This window comes from Pelophylax lessonae (genome assembly GCF_965119305.1).
Source record: "Pelophylax lessonae genome assembly, chromosome: 5".
Taxonomy (NCBI): domain Eukaryota; kingdom Metazoa; phylum Chordata; class Amphibia; order Anura; family Ranidae; genus Pelophylax; species Pelophylax lessonae.
The window spans coordinates 521,244,150-521,266,889 of record NC_138772.1 but is presented as its reverse complement, the minus strand read 5'-3'; the positions used below and the strand labels follow the sequence as shown (position 1 = coordinate 521,266,889).

Below are 22,740 nucleotides of genomic sequence, written 5' to 3'. Positions count from 1 at the left end.
AAAGGAGAACCCTCCTTTACAATGTAAAGGCCTCCCTAATATTCATCACCTTCCCACCTACCTGCTGGACACACCCCTCAAGGGATTGGCTAAGGTATGATAAATGTTCATAACTGAGTGTTTGACTCTCATGCTCTATTTTCTGGAAGCTTCTTCCAGAAACAGGCAGAGGCAATCAATCACCCAGCTTAGGAAGCCCTCTCCAGACCAAAAGAAAAGATCCTTGCTCCGCTGCCTACAGTGAAGTAAAAAAATGAAATTTAGTCTAAAAGAGGCAGAACGCTACATAAGCAATGGGCCACATATCACCCATGGTGCTGGACCCTGCCCCACCGCCCTGACCCCACTTGCCATAAAGAGCAAATATAGACAAAACTTTTTTTTTTTTGTTTTGGATAAAGAGTGCGAGGGTTAAAGTCGTTTTTTGTGTACCATTTGGAAGATTTCCCATCAACTTCTTTTCCATAGACACAATAGGAAGTAAGAGGAAATCCTTCATATTGTAAGCTCTCATGAGCTGGACTCTCCCTACCCTCTTGTCTCAAATGATATTGTAACTGTACTGTCTACTTTTAATTTGTTAAACACTGTGCAAACTGTTGTTGCTATATAAACCCTGTATTATAATTATAATAATAATAATAATCTCTTCAGAGGGTGGGGAATCTTCCTCTATGCAATCGTTACTGTAACAGGTGTTCCCATTGAAATATTGCCTCTCTGTTTCCTTTTCCCATGACAGCTAAAACTGAATTGCCCATTACTTTCTTTCTTGGTGACAATGGTCGCCAGAAAAAATAGAAGGTAATTATACTCAGTGGTGACATAGGTATAAAAACCTGACATGGGGTCCAAACTTTTCTGCTCTATAAAAAACAATTTAAAAAAATCCATATTTTTTATTATTTATTGATTCAAATTGTGAATTTTTTTATTTTAATATTAATTTCTTTATTGAGAAATGGGGGTTATTTAGGGTAGTTTAAATTATTATTCTTTTATTGACTTTAATTTTTTTTTTTTCCTTTTTGTGTTTGTGCTTTTATAATTTTTTTTGCACTTTCTTTCTTTTTTGTATGTAGTTTTTTATTGTCTGCTTTTTCCTTGCTGTAAAAACAAAAAGGAAAATTAGTAAGGCTAATAAGATCCATTTTTTTGGATGACGTTACCCACTCATACGCAGAATAGCACCAGGGTTTTTATGTTAGAAGACTTTGTAGCCTCCAGGTGTCCATGTGCATGAGGTCTATGTCACCGACCAAGCAAATAAGGAGCCCTTTTCTCATCTACATCATGTTGCTAGTCAGTGACTCAATAAGAACTGAAGCCAGAAGATCAGCATAACAGCCATGCAGCTATTAGAAGAGAGATCTGCCATGGCAGCCTCTGTTTTTATTTCTAGGGACACCTTCCACCCCTGCTGGCACTGCTTTAGATACAACTGTAGGGTTGCCAGCACAGTGTCCATGGGCAGGCTGAGATGTGTCTATGGACAGGCTGAGCTGTGTCTGTGGACAGGCTTAACTATATCTATGGGTAGGCTAAGATGTATTTATTGGCTGGCTGAGCTATGTCTATGGGCAGGTTGAGTTTTTCTATGAGCAGGCTGATCTATATCTAAAGATAGGCTGAGATATATCAATGGGAAAATTGAGCTATGGCTATGGGCAAACTGAGATGTGTCTATGAGCAGACTGAGCTATGTGTGTAGGCAGGCTGAGATATGTCTATTGACAGGCTGAGCTGTGACTATGGGCAGGCTGATCTGTGACTATGGAAAGGCAGAGCTATGTATATGGACAGGATGAGCAGTGTCTATGCATGGGCTGAGCTATGTCTATGGGCAGGATCAGCTGTGTCTATGGGCTGGCTGAGCTATGTCTTTGGGCAGGCTGAGCTGAGTCTATTGGCAGAGCGGAGTCTATTGGCAGGCTGAGCTACAGTATCTCACAAAAGTGAGTACACCCCTCACATTTTTGTAAATATTTTATTATATCTTTTCATGTGACAACACTGAAGAAATGACACTTTGCTACAATGTAAAGTAGTGAGAGTACAGCTTGTATAACAGTGTAAATTTGTTGTCCCCTCAGAATAACTCAACACACAGCCATTAATGTCTAAACCACTGGCAACAAAAGTGAGTACACCCCTAAGTGAAAATGTCCAAATTGGGCCCAATTAGCCATTTTTCCTCCCCGGTGTCATGTGACTCATTATTGTTACAAGGTCTCAGGTGTGAATAGGGAACAGGTGTGTTAAATTTGGTGTTATCGCTCTCACTCTCTCAAACTGGTCACTGAAAGTTCAACATGGCACCTCATGGCAAAGAACTATCTGATGATCTGAAAAAAGAATTCTTGCTCTACATAAAGATGGCCTAGGCTATAAGAAGATTGCCAAGACCCTGAAACCGAGCTGCAGCACGGTGGCCAAGACCATACAGTGGTTTAACAGGACAGGTTCCACTCAGAACAGACCTCGCCATGGTCGACCAAAGAGGTTGAGTGCATGTGCTCAGCGTCATATCCAGAGGTTGTCTTTGGGAAATAGACATATGAGTGCTGCCAGCATTGCTGCAGAGGTTAAAGGGATGGGGGGTCAGCCTGTCAGTGCTCAGACCATACGCCGCACACTGCATCAAATTGGTCTGCATGGCTGTTGTCCCAGAAGAAAGCCTATTCTGAAGGCCCGTACACACGTACCGATCGTCGGCATACAAACGTCGGCGGACGAAAGATCTGCCGATTGTATGCGTGTTAGTATGGTGCCTCCGACAGATGTCTGCGCACAATCCGCGGACAAAAGTCTTTCTTGCAAACATGAAAATTTTTGTCTGCAGACACCAGAACGGACGATTGTTCGCCTGTCAGTACAGAATTCGGCCGACAGACCGCAGATTTGCAAGACTGGGCATGCTCAGAAAATAAAAAACACAGGGAAAGTTAACCATTACATGACATCACTTCTGCAGTCAGCTGAAGTCTGCAGACAAAATTCTTGTGCTGTCCTTGTGCTGTCTTTGCACTTTTCAACAGACACCGACATCCCGGGGAGAAAAGACGAACATTTGTATGCCGACGATCGGTACGTGTGTACGGGGCTTAAAGATGATGCACAAGAAAGCCCACAAACAGTTTTCTGAAGACAAGCAGACTCATGACATGGATTACTGGAACCATGTCCTGTGGTCTGAGGAGACCAAGATAAACTTACTTGGTTTAGATGGTGTCAAGCGTGTGTGGCAGAAGCCAGGTGAGGAGTACAAAGACAAGTGTGTCTTCCCTACAGTCAAGCATGGTGGTGGGAGTGTCATGGTCTGGGGCTGCATGAGTGCTGCCGGCACTGGGGAGCTACAGTTTATTGAGGGAACCATAAATGCCAACATGTAATGTGACTTACTGAAGCAGAGCATGATCCTCTCTCTTCAGAGACTGGGCCGCAGGACAGTATTCCAACATGATACCGGCCCCAAACACACCTCCAAGTTGACCACTGCCTTGCTAAAGAAGCATGAAGAAGAGGGTAAAGGTGATGGACTGGCCAAGCATGTGTCCAGACCTAAACCCTATTGAGCATCTGTGGAGCATCTTCAAACGGAAGGTGGAGGAGCGCAAGGTCTCTATCATTCACCAGCCCTGTGATGTCGTCATGGAGGAGTGGAAGAGGACTCCAGTGGCAACCTGTGAAGCTCTGGTGAACTCCATGCCCAAGAGGGTTAAGGCAGTGCTGGAAAATAATGGTGACCATACAAATAATTGCCACTTTGGGCCCAATTTGAACATTATCACTTAGGGTTGTACTCAATTTTGTTGCCGGATGTTTAGAAATTAATGGCTGTGTGTTGTGTTATTTTTAGGGGACAGCAAATTTTACACTGTTATACAAGCTGTACACTCACTACTTTACATTGTAGCAAAGTGTCATTTCTTCAGTGTTGTAAAATGAAAAGATATAATAAAATATTTACAAAAATGTGAAGGGTGTACTCACTATTGTGAGATACTGCATGTCTATGGGCAGGCTGATCTATGTCTTTGGGCAGGATCAGCTAAGTCTCTGGGCAGGTTGAGCTATGTCTATGAGCAGGCTGATCTGTGTCTATGGGCGGGCTGATCTGGGTTTATGGGCAGGCAGAGCTCGGTCTATGGGCAGGCTGGGCTGTGTCTATGGGCAGGCTGGGCTGTGTCTATGGGCAGGCTGAGCAGTGTCTATGGGTAGGATCAGCAGTATCTATGGGCAGGCTGAGCAGAACTTATGGGCAGGCTGAGCAGTAACCATGGGCAGGATGAGCAGTGTCTATGGGTAGGAACAGAAGTGTCTATGGGCAGGCAGAGCGGTGTCTATGGGTAAGGACAGTATTGTGTCTAAAGACAGGCTAAGATGTGTCTATGGGTAGGATCAGTAGTGTCTATGGGCAGGTTCAGTACTGTCCATGGGCAGGTTTAGCAGTGTCTACGGGCAGGCTGAGCTGTGTCTATGGACAAGATAAGCAGATGGGCAGGCAGGTCACTGTGTGTATAGGAAGGCAAATCACTGTGTTTGGGTAGGATCTGCAGTAGAGATGGCCTTGGGTTCGCCCAGCGGTCAGTTTGCGGCGAACTTTGCTCGTTCGCTGTTCGCCGATCATGTTAACATATGTCGATGTTCGCGACCGCCATATTCTTTTACATTGTGAAGAACTTTGACCCATGACACATCCATCAGGTGGTACAGGAAAGCCAATTGGGACATTTCAGCACATGGACATACCCCCTACCTTATAAATAGACCTGATCTGGCTGCCATTTTACATTCTGCCTTTTGTCAGTGTAGGGAGAGGTTGTTGTGTGGAGCAGGGACAGACTGTTAGTGACACAAATCGCTAGCTAATAGGTCCACAAAAGTCCTTTTAAGGACTGGTATAGGTGTACTATTGTTTGGTGTGCAGTATATAGGGGTTTAATACACTTCTAATATACTTTCTAATATAGAAAGCATATTATAGTGGATTTGTATTGCAGCATAGTGTAAGGAGAGGTTGCTGTGTGGAGCAGGGACAGACTGTATAGTGACACAAATCGCTAGCTAATAGGTCCACAAAAGTAGTTTTAAAGACTAGTATAGGTGTACTATTGTTTGGTGTGCAGTATATAGGGGTGTAATACACTTATAATATACTTTCTAATACTGTCAGTGTAGGGAGAGGTTGCTGTGTGAAGCAGGGACAGACTGTTAGTGACACAAATCGCTAGCTAATAGGTCCACAAAAGTCCTTTTAAGGACTGGTATAGGTGTACTATTGAAGGTCCCAGGAAGGAAATATTTATCGCAGAAGGGCATCCCAGAGCTGTATGGCCATGTTCAGCGGCAAGTGAATGTATCTCTGGCACACAGTGTCGGTGCCAAGATACATCTGACCACGGACACATGGTCTAGCAAACACGAGCAGGGTATGTATATCACTTTTACTCCCCACTGGGTAAACCTTCTGACGGCTGTCAAGCATGTAACCCGTGGCACTCGTGTAGATTTGGTTTTACCGCCACGGATTGCATGTAGGCCTGCCTCTTCTTCTCCTCCTCCTACTCCATTTCTTCAGCTGCGCCGCCCAAGATCCCCAGAACCTATTCGACATGCCAGGTGGGACGTTGCTGTGTGGAGCAGGGACAGACTGTTAGTGACACAAATCGCTAACTAATAGGTCCACAAAAGTCCTTTTAAGGACTGGTATAGGTGTACTATTGTTTGGTGTGCAGTATATAGGGGTGTAATACACTTATAATATACTTTCTAATATAGAAAGCATATTATAGTGGATTTGTATTGTGCAGCATTGTGACTGGTGAGCGGTTCTGCAGCGATACTACAACTAAAAAGAGTGACAAACGCAATTAGAAAAAAGTATTATAACTGGTTTGATAGACCAGTGGCCCCCCAAAACAACAGATTGTAGTGGGGTGTTATATAACAATATACTTTCAAAATAGTGTATTTGGGTACTGCAGAAATTTTGCCTCTGCATCATCGACGTCACCTTCCCCACCACTAACATTAGAGATCTTGGAGTAGGCAGAAACCAACCTCCTTCGGCTGAGGCTGGACGGTGAGAGCCTGGAGTGTGGCTTTGTGTGTTCTGACGGCATTGCTCCCACTGGGCTCGGTGATGGGAGTCCAGGTGCCTTCTTAAGGCGGTCGTCCCTAGGTGAGTGTTGGGCTTACCGCGACTTATGCATTGACTGCAAAGGCTGCAGATGGCAACACTATTGTCAACAGGGGACACTTTAAAAAAAGCCCACACTGCAGAGCCATGTGCCAGTGTCCTGGGAGCGCCAGATGTGACCGTACATGGTTGTTGGCTCGCTCCTGATACATTAGCAGTCTGGTTTGTCCCTCCTGTGCAATGTTCATCTTTCCATCTGAACTCCCCTCCTCTTCCTCTCTTGTGGGCACCCACGTGACACCCATAGACACGTCATCATCGACGTCCCCTTCCCCACCACTAACAGTTGAGATCTCGGAGTAGGCAGCAACAGCGGGGACCAACCTCCTTGGGCTGATCTGGGTACGTCGTCAGACTGCTGAGTGGCGGCTGTTGCTACCTCCTCTTCCAGATCCGATGCCAAGAATGGCTGCGCATCGCAAATATCTTGTGATGGATCGGAAAATAATTCCAGTGACTCAAGCGGAGGGTATATGGTGGTGGTTGTGTTGTGGTGGTGTCTTTGCGGGTGCACACAGCAGAGAGTGAGGAGGGTGCAGATAGAGAGGATAAGGAGGGTGCAGAAGAGGAAGGCTGAGTGAGCCACTCAACCAAGTCTGGTGCGTCCTTTGACATAATCGAACGCACCTTCTGCAACTTCCCACGTTTGCTACGGCCTGGTGCTCCTGCCCTACACCTACCACCCCTGAGGAAGGGCCTGCCTCTTCCTCTGCTTGTCATTTTTTAAATGACCCTGTGACAAAATAACCAGTACTGGGTGGCAACGTACTTAGACCCCCGGTACAAACGAAAAATGGCGGAAATGTTACCACAATCACAGAGGGCGGTCAGAATGCAGCACTTCCAGGCCTTGCTTCGAGAAATGCTGCATTCTGCTTTTGCATGCACTGGTAGAGGAATTTCCATTCACAGAGAAACAGTTGCGGTTACCAATCCAACAGCGCCTGCAAGAAGACGGCGGTTTGAAGATGTGTTGGTCCCTTCTGATATGAGATCATTCTTTCAGCCGACCCATCCACAGCTGTCCTCTGGATCGAGCATCAGGGATAGCCTAGACTGACAGGTGTCCGACTACATCGGGTTAACGGCCGATGTGGACGCTCTGAGGAGTGATGAACCCCTGGACTACTGGGTGGGTGTAATGTTCTGGTACCTCTGGTACCCTTATTCCACTTTCCAATTCAGTGTATGCGTCCCACCATTCTCTTCTGGTAGGTGCGCATACACCTTTAAGACCGATGCTGTCATCACTGAGCGCCGCAGAGCGGCTATTTCAACCGCCGGCGTTCTCACTCACATGTTCGTTCAACCGTCATGGTTGGATTGTCCCTGCCTGAAGTCAGCATACCAGATGTTACTCGCTCCTGTATCTCGCTACCTGAACTTGTTCCATATCTGATCCTGTGTCTCGCCACCCGATCACTCCCGGCATGCTGCTTTCACCCTTCACTCTTCAACCTGCCTTGAAGCTCATATGCTTACAAGCGTACCTCGCTGTTGGAACCTCGCTACTGATCCCTGTATCCCGCTACCGGATCACTCGCTCATACCGAACCTCTCTACTACTGCTTGCTATTAGTGATAAGTACCCTGCAGGGGAATCCTCCATAACCTTCCTACTAAGCTTACACTATCTAGCTCTGCATATTAAGGACTATTACTATCATCTGCACTATTTAGATTGCTAGCTCTTGAGCCTACTAACATCTATCCTTGCACTGGGTTAGTCTCTCCTGTATGTCATCTGCTATCCTACCACCTACTACCATACATGATTGCTAACCTATCTGCATCCTACCTGTTACCATCTATACTCTCATGAACATTTCTCTCAAGTGCTGTTCACCTATTGTCACTGTTCATACCTGTCTCTTCAGCTCATCACCACTATACTGCTATATACATCTATCACTCCAGGAACATCTTATTGAGTGTGTATATTTGTATGCTGAATCAGACAGACCACAGTGATGAGTCTTGGGAGTTGGAATTGGTATTTCAACGTATCTCTACATGACTGCTGAGTGGAGTTTTTCTGCAGCTGCAAATCCATCTTGTTTCAGAAAACGCAGGAGCGTTACAGATTGAACGAACCTAAAATGGATTCAGCAGATTTACCCACTCAAGTGACACAATTAAAACAACAAGTGACTGCGTTAATACACGCTCTTACTGAATTAAAAGAAGACAATCAGGCTCTGAAGCAGCAGGTAACCCGTCTATCACAACTTGCCGCAGCTCAGCCCCCTGAACCCAAAATAAATCCTCCTCTAGTGTTTACAGGTGATCGCAAAAAATTTCGTGAATTCAAAAACGCCTGTCAGCTACTTTTCTTGCTAAAACCTCGTACCTACCTTACTGATCATATCAAAGTCTGTACTATTATTTCATACCTAACGGGTGATCCACGGGCCTGGGCAGACTCTCTCTTTGAGAAAAATGATCAGCTTCTCAACTCCTATGCTTTATTCCTAGCGGAACTCGCTAGTCTATATGATGACCCCAATAGGCAGAGTACTGCCGATATTCAATTGAGGTCCTTGAAACAAGGTAGGAGACCTGTAGAAGACTTTGTAGCAGAGTTCAAAAGATGGACCCTTGATTCAGGGTGGAATGATACATCTCTGAGAACTCAATTTAGACTCTGCCTATCAGAAGCCGTTAAAGACGAGTTCGCCCGAGCGGATTTACCGGACACCCTGGATGCTTTGATACAACTCAGTATCAACATAGACAGGAGGCTGCGAGAAAGAAAGGCTGAAAAAATGGGAATGCCATTGTCCAGTCCTTCTCGGATTTCGGCCGTTGACCCTACTCCTATGGAGGTAGGAACCATACGCCCACCTTTTTCAACTACTGAACGAGCCAGGAGACGATCCAGTAATCTTTGCTTGTACTGCGCATCCCCGGATCACATGATAAGCGTCTGTCCCCTTGTCCGCAAAAAAGAGGGTGAGTGTTCACATGTCCTCCTAGGGGGATTGACAACTTCATTTACTAACCCTTATCTTTTTGTTCGTTTGACATTGCAGTGGGACCAGACTAGGATTACCACTAAGGCCATGATCGACACAGGATCTTGCGGAAATTATATCGATATACGTTTTGCTACTTTAAATAAAGTACCTATTATTTCAAAACCTAAGACTGTCTCTGTGAGTCTTATTAACGGTATTCCGTTATCTTCTGGCCCAATCACTAATCAGACACAAGCACTCCTAGTCACCACTAACGAGTCTCATACGGAGACCACTACCTTCGACCTATTATCTTCGCCCCACTTTCCCATTGTTTTGGGACTTCCCTGGTTACACACACATCAACCAACCATAGATTGGAAGAAACGGACCCTAACCTTCCTCTCTTACTATTGCGAGAGTACGTGTAACCTCCCGTCTTATGGAAAGATCCTGTCTGTGGTGTCAGATGAGATTGCACCACTATGCTATCAGGATCTGTCCGAAGTTTTTCTTGAGAAAAATGCTCAAGTACTGCCTTCCCATAGGGATTATGATTGCACTATTGATCTACTCCCAAATAGTAAATTGCCTTTTGGTCATGTTTATCCTCTTTGGCAGGATGAACTTTCCCATCTCAAGGAATACTTGGATGAGAATTTGACAAAAGGTTTTATTAGACCCTCTACTTCTTCCACAGCTGCAGGACTTTTTTTTGTCCGCAATAAAGACTCAAGTCTCAGGCCTATTATCGACTATAGGCAATTGAACGCCATTACAGTAAAAGATCGCTATCCTTTGCCGCTTATCCCTGAACTCATTGAACAAGTGCGTGGAGCTACCTACTTTTCAAAATTGGACCTGAAAGGGGCATACAATCTAATCCGAATCCGTGATGGAGATGAGTGGAAGACAGCATTCAGAACCAGATACGGATTGTTCGAATATCTTGTAATGCCATTTGGGCTATGTAACGCTCCCGCAGCCTTCCAACGATTCATAAACGATATCTTTAGAGACTTACTTGATGTCTGTGTTGTGGTATATCTGGATGATATACTTATTTATTCACGATCCTTGTCTGAACATATAAAACATGTAAGACTTGTGTTATCCAGATTACTCACACACAATCTATACGTGAAACTAAAAAAATGCTTATTTCATAAAGAAGTATTATTCCTAGGATACATCATATCCAAAACAGGAATCAAGATGGATATGAGTAAGATATCCTGTATTCAGGATTGGCCTATACCAACCACCCGCAAAGCACTACAGCGATTCCTTGGATTTTCAAACTTCTATAGGAAGTTCATCAAGAACTTCTCTGCCATTGTGAGACCTCTCACACAACTCACAAGTATTAAGAAACCATTTAAATGGTCAGATGAAGCAAATGAAGCTTTTCGCTTGTTAAAAACAAACTTTACCTCTGCTCCCATACTACGCCATCCAGACCCATCCCTCCAATACATTCTGGAAGTAGATGCGTCAAATATGGCAGTAGGAGCAGTACTCTCCCAACGACCAACGAATACTTCACCACTCCATCCAGTCGCCTTCTTCTTTAAATCTCTAAGCAGCCCAGAGGTGAATTACCCAGTGGGTGAAAAGGAACTGCTTGCTATAAAACTGGCTCTGGAGAATTGGCGACATCTACTTGAAGGCACCCTGACCTACACACCTGCAGACAAGAATAAAAAAGCGGATGCGCTATCACGATTAACTGAAGATAATTGCTCCGAAATCCCTTCCGTTCCTATAATACCCTACAAGCGTATTATTGGGGTTGTCCGTTCCTTGAAGGAAGAGATTCTGCACAGTATAGGTTTGGATTCACCTCCACCACAACTAAGTGCTGATGCAGAAGGCTTCCTCTACTACAACGACAAACTCTACATACCCCCTACTATGCGCACCAAGATCTTGGAATTGTCACATGATGTGCCTATGGCAGGACATATGGGTATGACAAAGACCCTTAATTTGCTTACCAGGCAGTTTTGGTGGCCTGATATGAAGACATCTATACAAAAATTTGTCTCTTCATGCAACGTCTGTGCCAGGTCCAAAATTGACACTACAAAACCATCCGGTCTACTATGCAGTCTACCAATACCCCAGACTCCATGGGAAGTTGTGTCCTTGGACTTTATAGTAGAACTACCACCTTCCAAAGGATTTAATACCATTTTAGTGTCAGTGGACCATCTGACAAAGATGGCACATTTCGTTGCTATTCGCAGACTACCTTCGTCCAAACAAACAGCGGAACTACTGATGAAACATGTCTTTAAGTTACATGGAATTCCAAAAACTCTTTTGTCTGACCGTGGATCACAATTCATCTCCAAGTTTTGGCAAGAACTATGTCACATACTACGAATTGAGCGAAAGCTCACTTCTCCCTACCATCCTCAGACCAACGGACAGACTGAAAGAGTCAACCAGTGCATCGAGCAATATTTACGTTGCTACACATCATACCTACAGGATGATTGGGTGGATCTCCTCCCTCTGGCAGAATTTGCCTACAACAACGCAACCCACAGTACGACCAAACAGAGTCCGTTCTACTTAAACTATGGGTTTCATCCCACTATTCTTCCACCACGCATCCTTCCATCAAGTAACCCAGTAGCCTCAGACTATCTTACCCAAATAAAAGACTCTCTGGGTTTACTTAATACTACCATCTCACACGCTCATAGTCAACAAAAAAAGTACTATGACCTTCGTAGAAGACCTTTTCCTCAGTATGCTATTGGGGACCTCGTTTGGCTATCAACAAAAAACTTAAGATTAAAGATCCCTAGCAAAAAGCTTGGGCCTCTATTCCTGGGACCCTTCCCAATCAGGAAACTTATTGGAAAAGCTGCAGTACAGCTCACATTACCAACAGACCTCAAGATACATCCCATCTTCCATGTGTCGCTACTGAAGCCCCATGTTCCTGACCAAGGAATAAGGCCTACCATCCCACCTCCACCTCCTGTACAAGTTGAAGGCGGAGAAGAATATGAGATAAAGGAGATTCTGGATTCTCGTATCCACAGAAGAAGACTCTAATATCTAGTACTATGGAAGAACTATGGGCCCCAAGATGACACCTGGCTGGATACCTCTGATATACATGCCCCTAGGCTGATTCGCAATTTTCACGCGAAATACCCGGAAAAAACAGTTCTAGAGGCCTTCCGGAGCCGGCCTTAAGGGGGGGGGGTACTGTAATGTTCTGGTACCTCTGGTACCCTTATTCCACTTTCCAATTCAGTGTATGCGTCCCACCATTCTCTTCTGGTAGGTGCGCATACACCTTTAAGACCGATGCTGTCATCACTGAGCGCCGCAGAGTGGCTATTTCAACCGCCGGCGTTCTCACTCACATGTTCGTTCAACCGTCATGGTTGGATCGTCCCTGCCTGAAGTCAGCATACCAGATGTTACTCGCTCCTGTATCTCGCTACCTGAACTTGTTCCATATCTGATCCTGTGTCTCGCCACCCGATCACTCCTGGCATGCTGCTTTCACCCTTCACTCTTCAACCTGCCTTGAAGCTCATATGCTTACAAGCGTACCTCGCTGTCGGAACCTCGCTACTGATCCCTGTATCCCGCTACCGGATCACTCGCTCATACCGAACCTCTCTACTACTGCTTGCTATTAGTGATAAGTACCCCGCAGTGGAATCCTCCATAACCTTCCTACTAAGCTTACACTATCTAGCTCTGCATATTAAGGACTGTTACTATCATCTGCACTATTATTTAGATTGCTAGCTCTTGAGCCTACTAACATCTATCCTTGCACTGGGTTAGTCTCTCCTGTATGTCATCTGCTATCCTACCACCTACTACCATACATGATTGCTAACCTATCTGCATCCTACCTGTTACCATCTATACTCTCATGAACATTTCTCTCAAGTGCTGTTCACCTATTTGTCACTGTTCATACCTGTCTCTTCAGCTCATCACCACTATACTGCTATATACATCTATCACTCCAGGAACATCTTATTGAGTGTGTATATTTGTATGCTGAATCAGACATACCACAGTGATGAGTCTTGGGAGTTGGAATTGGTATTTCAACGTATCTCTACATGACTGCTGAGTGGAGTTTTTCTGCAGCTGCAAATCCATCTTGTTTCAGAAAACGCAGGAGCGTTACAGTGGGTAGGCTTGACCTCTGGCCAGAGCTTGCACAATTTGCAATGGAACTGTTGGTTTGCCCCTCGTCCAGTGTCCTGTCCAAAAGGACGTTCAGCGCAGCAGGGGGGATTGTGACCGATAAGCGCACTCGCCTAGCTCACGACAGTGTTGACTACCTCACATTTATAAAAATGAATGAGACATGGATCTCAGAGGAATTCAACACATGTGACCAGTAGACCATGTTTGATTCAAATTCCTCATGACAGCCCACAAATATCCACCATCGCCCATAACAATTCATGCTCCCTGTCTTAGGTAAATACAGCGGAATAAAAGGCCTTTTATGTCCGTTGAATGCCTAATTTTTGGGGCATGTAATGGCCAACACTTGTTTATCCAGTGAATGCCTAACGTACCTCCAGCCGCAGAATACAAAGTTCTTTGCTGTCAGGTGAATGCCTGTGGGCTAATTTTTGGGGCCTGTAATGGCCGACACTTACTTCTGTATCCTGTGAATGCCTAATGTGCCTCCAGCCACAGAATCTGGTCTGTATATATACACACTCCTTCACAAGCTCCTCCCCAGCAACAAATGTAACACCTTAATGAGCTAATCTCATTAGCAAATGCACAATAGCAAACACCTGACCAAATTCCTTTCCTCTTCTCAAGCAAATGGTCAGCAAAAAACCAGAGATGAGTCAGTTGCAAACTCCAAGCCAATCCAGCAGGGCAGCCATCAGGGTGGGGGACAGCCCATACACATGTAGGGGGCCCAAGCGATCCAAGGGGCCCGGCCGCTCAGGCCCCAACCAACGAGACTGAGTTGTTGCTGCTGTAGTAACTAGCAATTGCTAAAGCAGGGTGGCTGCAGAGTAAGGCAATGCAGCCGAAGGGATGTCTCTTGGCTGAATATATGAGGCCGTCTCTTTACTGGATTGGGATGTCTCTTTGCTGAATATATGGGGATGTCTCTTTGATGGATTGGATTAATTTTCATATATTACGTTGTAAGAGTGTTAAAATAGAAGTGGGTGCACTGAAGGACTCGGTGGGGCAGCCAGTGGGTGGATTCAGTGGGGCGGCCAGAGGGTGGGCCCTGCAGAATGTTGGTGGTCAGGCCCCCAAGGGGCCCAGGCCTAAAGCTGTGTAAGGGGCCCCAAAATTTCTGATGGCTGCCTTGATGATTGGCAGGCAGATCACTGTGTGTATGGGCAGGCAGATCACTGTGTGTATGGGCAGGCAGATCACTGTGTGTATGGGCAGGCAGATCACTGTGTGTATGGGCAGACAGATCACTGTGTGTATGGGCAGGCAGATCACTGTGTGTATGGGCAGGCAGATCACAGTATCTATGGGCAGGCAGATCACTGTGTGTATGGGCAGACAGATCACTGTGTGTATGGGCAGGCAGATCACTGTGTGCATGGGTAGGATATGCAGTGTGTATGGGCAGGCAGATCACTGTTTGTATGGGCAGACAGATTACTGTGTGTATGCGCAGGCAGATCACTGTGTGTATGGGCAGGCAGATCACTGTGTGTATGGGCAGACAGATCACTGTGTGTATGGGCAGACAGATCACTGTGTGTATGGGCAGACAGATCACTGTGTGTATGGGCAGGCAGATCACTGTGTGTATGGGCAGGCAGATCACTGTGTATATGGGCTGGCAGATCACTGTGTATATGGGCTGGCAGATCACTGTGTGTATGGGCAGGCAGATCACAGTATCTATGGGCAGGCAGATCACTGTGTGTATGGGCTGGCAGATCACTGTGTGTATGGGCAGGCAGATCACAGTATCTATGGGCTGGCAGATCACTGTGTGTATGGGCAGGCAGATCACTGTGTGTATGGGCAGACAGATCACTGTGTGTATGGGCAGACAGATCACTGTGTGTATGGGCAGGCAGATCACTGTGTGTATGGGCAGACAGATCACTGTGTGTATGGGCAGACAGATCACTGTGTGTATGGGCAAGCAGATCACTGTGTTTATAGGCAGGCAGATCACTGTGTGTATGGGTAGGATCAGCAGTGTGTATGGGCAGGCAGATCACTAAGTGTATGGGCAGGCAGATCACTAAGTGTATGGGCAGGCAGATCACTGTGTGTATGGGCAGGGAGATCACTGTGTGTATGGACAGGCAGATCACTGTGTGTATGGGCAAGCAGATCACTGTGTGTATGGGCAGACAGATCACTGTGTGTATGGTCAGACAGATCACTGTGTGTATGGGCAAGCAGATCACTGTGTTTATAGGCAGGCAGATCACTGTGTGTATGGGTAGGATCAGCAGTGTGTATGGGCAGGCAGATCACTAAGTGTATGGGCAGGCAGATCACTATGTGTATGGGCAGGCAGATCACTGTGTGTATGGGCAGGCAGATCACTGTGTGTATGGGCTGGCAGATCACTGTGTGTATGGGCAGGCAGATCACAGTATCTATGGGCAAGCAGATCACTGTGTGTATGGGCTGGCAGATCACTGTGTGTATGGGCAGGCAGATCACAGTATCTATGGGCTGGCAGATCACTGTGTGTATGGGCAGGCAGATCACTGTGTGTATGGGCAGGCAGATCACTGTGTGTATGGGCAGGCAGATCACTGTGTGTATGGGCAGGCAGATCACTGTGTGTATGGGCAGACAGATCACTGTGTGTATGGGCAGACAGATCACTGTGTGTATGGGCAAGCAGATCACTGTGTTTATAGGCAGGCAGATCACTGTGTGTATGGGTAGGATCAGCAGTGTGTATGGGCAGGCAGATCACTGTGTGTATGGGCAGGCAGATCACTGTGTGTATAGGCAGGCAGATCACTGTGTGTATGGGCAGGCAGATCACAGTATCTATGGGCAGGCAGATCACTGTGTGTATGGGCAGGCAGATCACTGTGTGTATGGGCAGGCAGATCACTGTGTGTATGGGCAGGCAGATCACTGTGTGTATGGGCAGGGATCACTGTATGTATGGGCAGGCAGATCACTGTGTGTATGGACAGGCAGATCACTGTGTGTATGGGCAAGCAGATCACTGTGTGTATGGGCAGACAGATCACTGTGTGTATGGGCAGACAGATCACTGTGTGTATGGGCAAGCAGATCACTGTGTTTATAGGCAGGCAGATCACTGTGTGTATGGGTAGGATCAGCAGTGTGTATGGGCAGGCAGATCACTAAGTGTATGGGCAGGCAGATCACTATGTGTATGGGCAGGCAGATCACTGTGTGTATGGGCAGGCAGATCACTGTGTGTATGGGCAGGCAGATCACTGTGTATGGGCAGGCAGATCACTGTGTATGGGCAGGGATCACTGTATGTATGGGCAGGCAGATCACTGTATGTATGGGCAGGCAGATCACTGTGTGTATGGGCAGGCAGATCACTGTGTGTATGGGCAAGCAGATCACTGTGTGTATGGGTAGGATCAGCAGTGTGTATGGGCAGGCAGATCACTAAGTGTATGGGCAGGCAGATCACTATGTGTATGGGCAGGCAGATCACTGTGTGTATGGGCAGGCAGATCACTGTGTGTATGGGCAGGCTTGCACAGGGTTAAGCTGTCACTCCTCTGGGCTCAGCTGCCCGGGGTGGGAGGGGGATCAGGCTGGCGGAGTGAAGCGTGTCTCCTACAATAAGGTGTGCAGAGCGGAGAGAAGCTGATCCGGATCTGCTCTGTATATGCGGACTTCCAGTCCAGCCGACATGCTCCGTCCATGGTGCCTTCCCGGAGCGCAGACCAGCTAGAGCCCGCACACAGCCCGGCCCGACGGAGGCGACCAGCCCGTGCCTTGGTAAGTTTGTATTTTTCCGATCGCCGCGCTGCTGAACTTCCACCTAGCGCTCCCTATGACCGAATCCACCTGTCCCCGCTCCCTATGACCGCATCCACCTGTCCCCGCACCCAGAGACCGGACCCCCGGGTACAGGATTCTCTTGATTAAAAATCATTGTATTTAACGCTGCAAAAACGTCTTTGATGACCCATGCCCCTGGGGATCGGGTCCCACTGGATGTGTTGCAAGGGAAACTCTTGATGACTAGCCTAGCAATCATCATGACTACCTCCACCTGTCCCCAGATTCGGTAATGGGATCCCTCCATTTGTTTTCTCCAGGTTGAAAACATTTCCTTTAATGCTAAAAAATATCTTTGATGACCCATGCCCCTAGGGATGAGGCCCCACTGGCCATGCCATAAAGGAACCCTGGCTGTTTAGACTAGCAATCATGACTAATTTCCTTTCCCCCCATACTCCATGAAGGGGACAGTACTTCTCCGGGGTCCAAAATGATAAAAAAATGTCTTCAATGACCAAAGCCATAGGGGTCATGTCCCACTGACCATGGATTGCTACCTGTACCCATACGCCAGTGAAGAGATCCTTCCTTCTAGGAACTCTCCAGGGTCCATAATATTAGAAAAGGTCTTGGATTACCCACTAGTAATCATGTCCCACCGACTTTGGTGCAAGTGAAATCTTGATTGCTTGCCTAGAAATCTCATAATGACTGTATATACCTGTCCTCCCTCATACAATTTGGGATCAGTAGTTCTCCGAGGGTCCCAAATGTATTTGATGACCAATGCCCTAGGGGTCATGTCCCACTTGCTATGTTGCAAGTGAACCTTGGATGTCTACCTATGGATCTCATTAGGACTTTTACCTGTCCCTATACTAAGTGAAGAACCCCTCTAGGGACAGTATTTTTCTCCTGGGTCCATATTATTGGAAATGGTCTTGGATGACCCATGTACTTTCAGTCATGTCACACTGACCATGGCTCATGTGAAGCCTTGATTGCTAGCCTAGGATTCTCATAATTGATGTATCTACCTGGGGATAGTTTTCTGGGGTCCTTAATGCTGAAAAATGCATTTGATGACCCATGCTCTAGGGGTCATGTACCACTTACTATGTCGCAAGTGAAACTTGTGTATGTCTAGCCTATAGATCCCATTAGGACTTCTATCTGTCCCCCCTACTCAGTGAAGGGACCCCTCTAGGGACAATAGTTCTCCAGGTGCCATAATATTGGGAAAAATCTAAAGCCCCGTACCGAATGTCGGCGAACAATCGGCCGTCTTTTGTCCAGGGCTGTCGTGTCTGTTGAAAACTGCAAAAGACTGCACACAAATTTTGTCGGCCAACAGCCGACTGCAGAAGTGATGGTTAACTTTCTGTGTGTTTTTTCTTTTCTGAGCATGCCCAGTCTTGCTAATTGGCTGTTTGTCGGCCGAATTCTGTACTGACTGGCGAACAATCGGCTGTTCTGGCCAACAAAAATTTTAATGCCTGCACAACAGATTCTGTTCAGCCGAAAAGTCGTTGTCGGAAGCATCATACTAACAATCTGACAATTGGCCGATCGTTCGGCAGCCGAATATTTACGGCCGACAATCGCTACGTGTGTACGGGGCTTTAGATGACCCATGTACTTGTGTTCATGTCCCACTGACTTTGGAGCAAGTGAACTCTGGATCGCTAGCCTAGGACTCTCTAGGAATGCATCTACCTGTCCTCCCTTATACCATCTGGGGACAGTAGTTCTCTGGGGGTCTATAATGCTGAGAAATGGGATTTGATGATCCATGCTCTAGGGGTCATGTTCCACTTACCATGTTGCTATTAAAACCTGGCGATCTCGTTATGTCTGTCCCCACACACATGCCAGGGAAGGAATCCCTCTAAGGACTGTAGTTTCCCGGGGTCTATAATGTTGCAAAAATGTGTTTGATGACCCATGCCCTAGGGATCATTTCCCACTGACCATGTCTCAAGTGAAATCCAGATGAATAGCCTAGTGATCCTAATAAGACATCTATCTGTCCCCTCACTCATACCAGTGAAGGGATCCCTCTGGGGACTGTAGTTCTCCAGGGTCCATAATGCCAAAAAAAAAAATGTCTTTGACCCCTAACCTGGGGGCTATGTCCAACTGACCATGGTGCAAGTGCAACCTGGATTGCTAGCCTAGGATTTCAGTAGGGGAGGGGACTCTTTAAATGTTGTCTTTGTCAACAACCTACTTGTACATTGCAGATATCAGATAAATATTTACAAGTTATTATGTAATTGTTTTCTGGCAGACATTGTTAGTTTACAAACTGTGTTTGAAATTGTAGAGCAGTATTTGGTTCCTGTAGCTTTACGGTAGATAAGATCTAGTGGGTGGGTTGAGGTTAAAAGCTTTGCTGCAATTTTTATGTTTCAACTGATCTGGCACGTGCAGGGTTAACGCACTCGCAGCTGCGCTTGAAAACGAAAGCAGCCTATCCTCTGTCTCTGGGGTGTATGCTTTCTTTATGCAAGCTCAGGTTTCACGGCACCTTGCTGCACAGGACTGGTTAGCTGCTGCTGCAACAGGTGGAAGAGGCTGTACTGATGGGTGCTTGTTGTTTTGCAGGGAGATGGGAAACCACGTAGAAAAACTGACCCACCTAAGTTATAAAGAAGTGCCCACCGCGGACCCCACAGGGGTGGACAAGGACGAGGGACCCAGGATAGGGGTTTCCTACATCTTCTCTGCTGATGACGATGACCTGGACGACCCGGTGCAGGATTCCGACAAGCAGGGCACCCTACACCTACAGGAAGATCTGCAGTACGACCATTGCAACGAGGTGGAGTGCTCCGTTTACTACAGGGATGAGTGCATCTATGAGAAGGGCTTCGGCTCCGGAGAGCAGCTGACCACCTATTCCCCGGAGAACCTTCTGAACAAATGCAAGCCTGGGGACCTGGTGGAGTTTGTAGCCAAGAACCAGTATCCCCACTGGGTGGTGTATGTGGGGGACTTCCAGGTGGTGCACTTATACAGACTGGAGATCACCAATAGCTTCATGACCGACGCCAGCCAGGGCAGGAGGGGCAGGATAGTCAATGACCAGTACAAATTTAAACCCCTCAGTCCCGAGATGGTGGTCCAGAACGCCATGGAGCAAGTGGGGGCCAAAGAGCAGGAGCTCAGCTGGAGGAACTCTGAGTGCTTCGCTGCCTGGTGCCGCTACGGCAAGAGGGAGTTTAAGATCGGCGGCGAGATCCGGATAGGCAAGCAGCCCTACAGGCTGAAAATCCAGCTCTCGGAAAAGAAAAGCCACACGCTGGAGTTTCAGAGCCTGGAGGACCTAATCATGGAGAGGAGACGGAACGATCAGATCGGCAAGGCGGCCGTGCTGCAGGAGCTCTCCAACCACCTGCATGGGGATGACGAGGTCAGGACCGATCATAACGCTAACTGACGGATTAAAACTGAAGGCTGCGAAATTGAGCTGTTCTAAGCCCTTCAGGCCGTTTTCAGTGGCGGTTTAATTCACATCACATGTGAAAGGAAAGCTGATGATTGTTTTGGCTTGACGTTAACCCTTACCGCAGCCCAGCCTTCCTCCTCTACTGGTCTACTGTAGAGACAGGTTTACAGTTTTTTTTTTTTTTTTTTTTTTCCCGTTTCCAGCCAATGAATAGCTTTATAAGAGATTTAAATCTTGATTGCATTTCATGAACCAATAATGTTGATATATTTTTGTGTACTTAGTGATTTAATCCCTGCATCGTGTATTTGAGCACTATGCATAAATCTTTTCTATTTTGGCATCCAGAGTTGTCAACTTCTTCCAGTGGTCATATATGTGCACTCTTGCATTTACGAGGGTCTCTGAGGGAAGAGCTGTATGGGGGGGGGAAGAGGTGTATGGGGGGGGATTTTAGGGAAAACGTGTGCATGAGGGGGGCTGCTGTCTGTAGCCATCAATTGGAATCCTTTTATTTTCCTAGAGGACGGAGGATAAAATCTGGTATAGCTTTACACTTGGTTGGTTGAGTTTATAAATTCACATCTTGGTGTTCCCTTCATGGGTGGCCATCAGAATTCTTTTTGCAGTATGGGAGAATCTGCTTGGCTGCTGAGAGCTCTTTCACCAGACCTTCCTCTTCAATTACCTGAGTTGTATAATCACACCTGGGTGAGACACATGTTGCAATGGGTAATATTTCAGTTGGCATGGTCACCTAGATACAGTGGAGGTTCTTCAGCTTCATTTGAATAATTTGAAAGGGGACCTCATGATTGTATGTTCACTTCATCTTGAAATCTGACCTTACCATGGGCGTCATTGGCTGATGCTCAGATTCTAATGCCAGGGCTGCTGTTGCTGACCACCTCCTGAAAATGCTAATTGTCTGGCTTTTTTTTTTTTTTTTGTTACTAAAAAAAAAAAAAAAAAAAAAAAAAACTGACCTTGAGCTAGCAGGCAGATCAGCTAAATCCAAAGGAGTCCCAAGTCCTGCATCCTGCTTCTATTGGACATACATGTTCTGGGTGACTTGGCAAGTACAAAAGCTAATGTGATCATCATGGCAACAAGTGGACTAGTATTTCTTGGAGAGATGGCAGCCTCTAGATTTCCCTACTACAGGTTAACTTTGATGGGATGTGCTTAGCTCTCCTGGTGAAGGTCAGGTGCAAAATGGTGCACGTGGTTCAGTACTGGGTGTATACTCTTAACAAGCCGTGTTGGGTAAGCTGTAACCTGACGGCGACAGAGTATTACAGATCCTCATAGTAACTTTTTTTTTTTTTTTTTTTTTTTTTTTTTTTTTTTTTTTTTATTTAAGCATGCATGACCTTTGAACAGCCATCATACCTCGCCCTTTTTAACAGCAGTAATTGTCGTCTTCAGGACTAGACACAGCAGCCAGCGCATAGGCAAAGAAAAATTACAATTGGCGCCTAACTTTTTTTTTTTTTTTTTTTCTACTTTTAAAAGGGTTAGGAAACCCAGGAATGATTAAAAAATATGCATTTTCCTGTGTAACTAATGCTAGAGGGTTAAAGTGTAACTATTGGGGAGGGGAAATTACATATGATTAGGTCTGTCAATAGTAATAACACAGCAGTTTTTGCTTTTCTATAAGCTGGCCATATATTTGTACAAATTTTTTTTTTTATTTTTTTTTCCTTTTTTAGATTTACCAAAACTATATGAGATCAAACCTAAACACTAAGGGACGTTAAAGTGACATTAAAGCCTTGTTTAAATTACCTGCTCTGGGTAATGGTTTTGCACCTGATCCTTTTCTTCTGGGGTCCTCCGCCAGCGCTCCTGGCCCCTCTTTGGCGGATGCCTCCACGAAAAGCTTCTTTTCCAGGGGGTCCCCTGTGCATGCTCGCTCCTGAGCTCCGCTTCTGCATCCAGTGACATAGACAGCGGGACTTGCCCCCCCCCCCCCTCCCTTGTCACAACATTTTGATTGACCGCAGCGGGAGCCAATTGCTCCCTCTGCTAATCTGCCCAATGAGGTGGGAAGACAGCGGCTGGAGCTGCTGCTGTTGTGCATGTCGCTGGATCGGATCTTGGTGCATTAAAAGGTGAAAAATCATAAGGCTTCAGAATCCCTTAAAATAGGAAAATAT

The 22,740-nt window shown here is 46.2% G+C and overlaps 1 protein-coding gene across 1 annotated transcript; it reads left to right on the top strand.

Moving 5' to 3' along the window:
- Nucleotides 1-16,859: 16,859 nt before the first annotated feature.
- LRATD2 (LRAT domain containing 2) lies at nucleotides 16,860-20,919 on the top strand. The gene is made up of 2 exons (XM_082259892.1): nucleotides 16,860-17,121; nucleotides 19,735-20,919. Exon 2 carries the CDS (start codon nucleotides 19,739-19,741, stop codon nucleotides 20,567-20,569), a length of 831 nt encoding a protein of 276 aa, XP_082116018.1. The 5' UTR covers nucleotides 16,860-17,121; nucleotides 19,735-19,738; the 3' UTR covers nucleotides 20,570-20,919.
- The last annotated feature ends 1,821 nt before the right edge of the window (nucleotides 20,920-22,740 follow it).

Coding starts and splice junctions, on each gene's coding strand:
- LRATD2 (XM_082259892.1), top strand. CDS start 19,739: ATGGGAAACCACGTAGAAAAACTGACCCACCTAAGTTATAAAGAAGTG.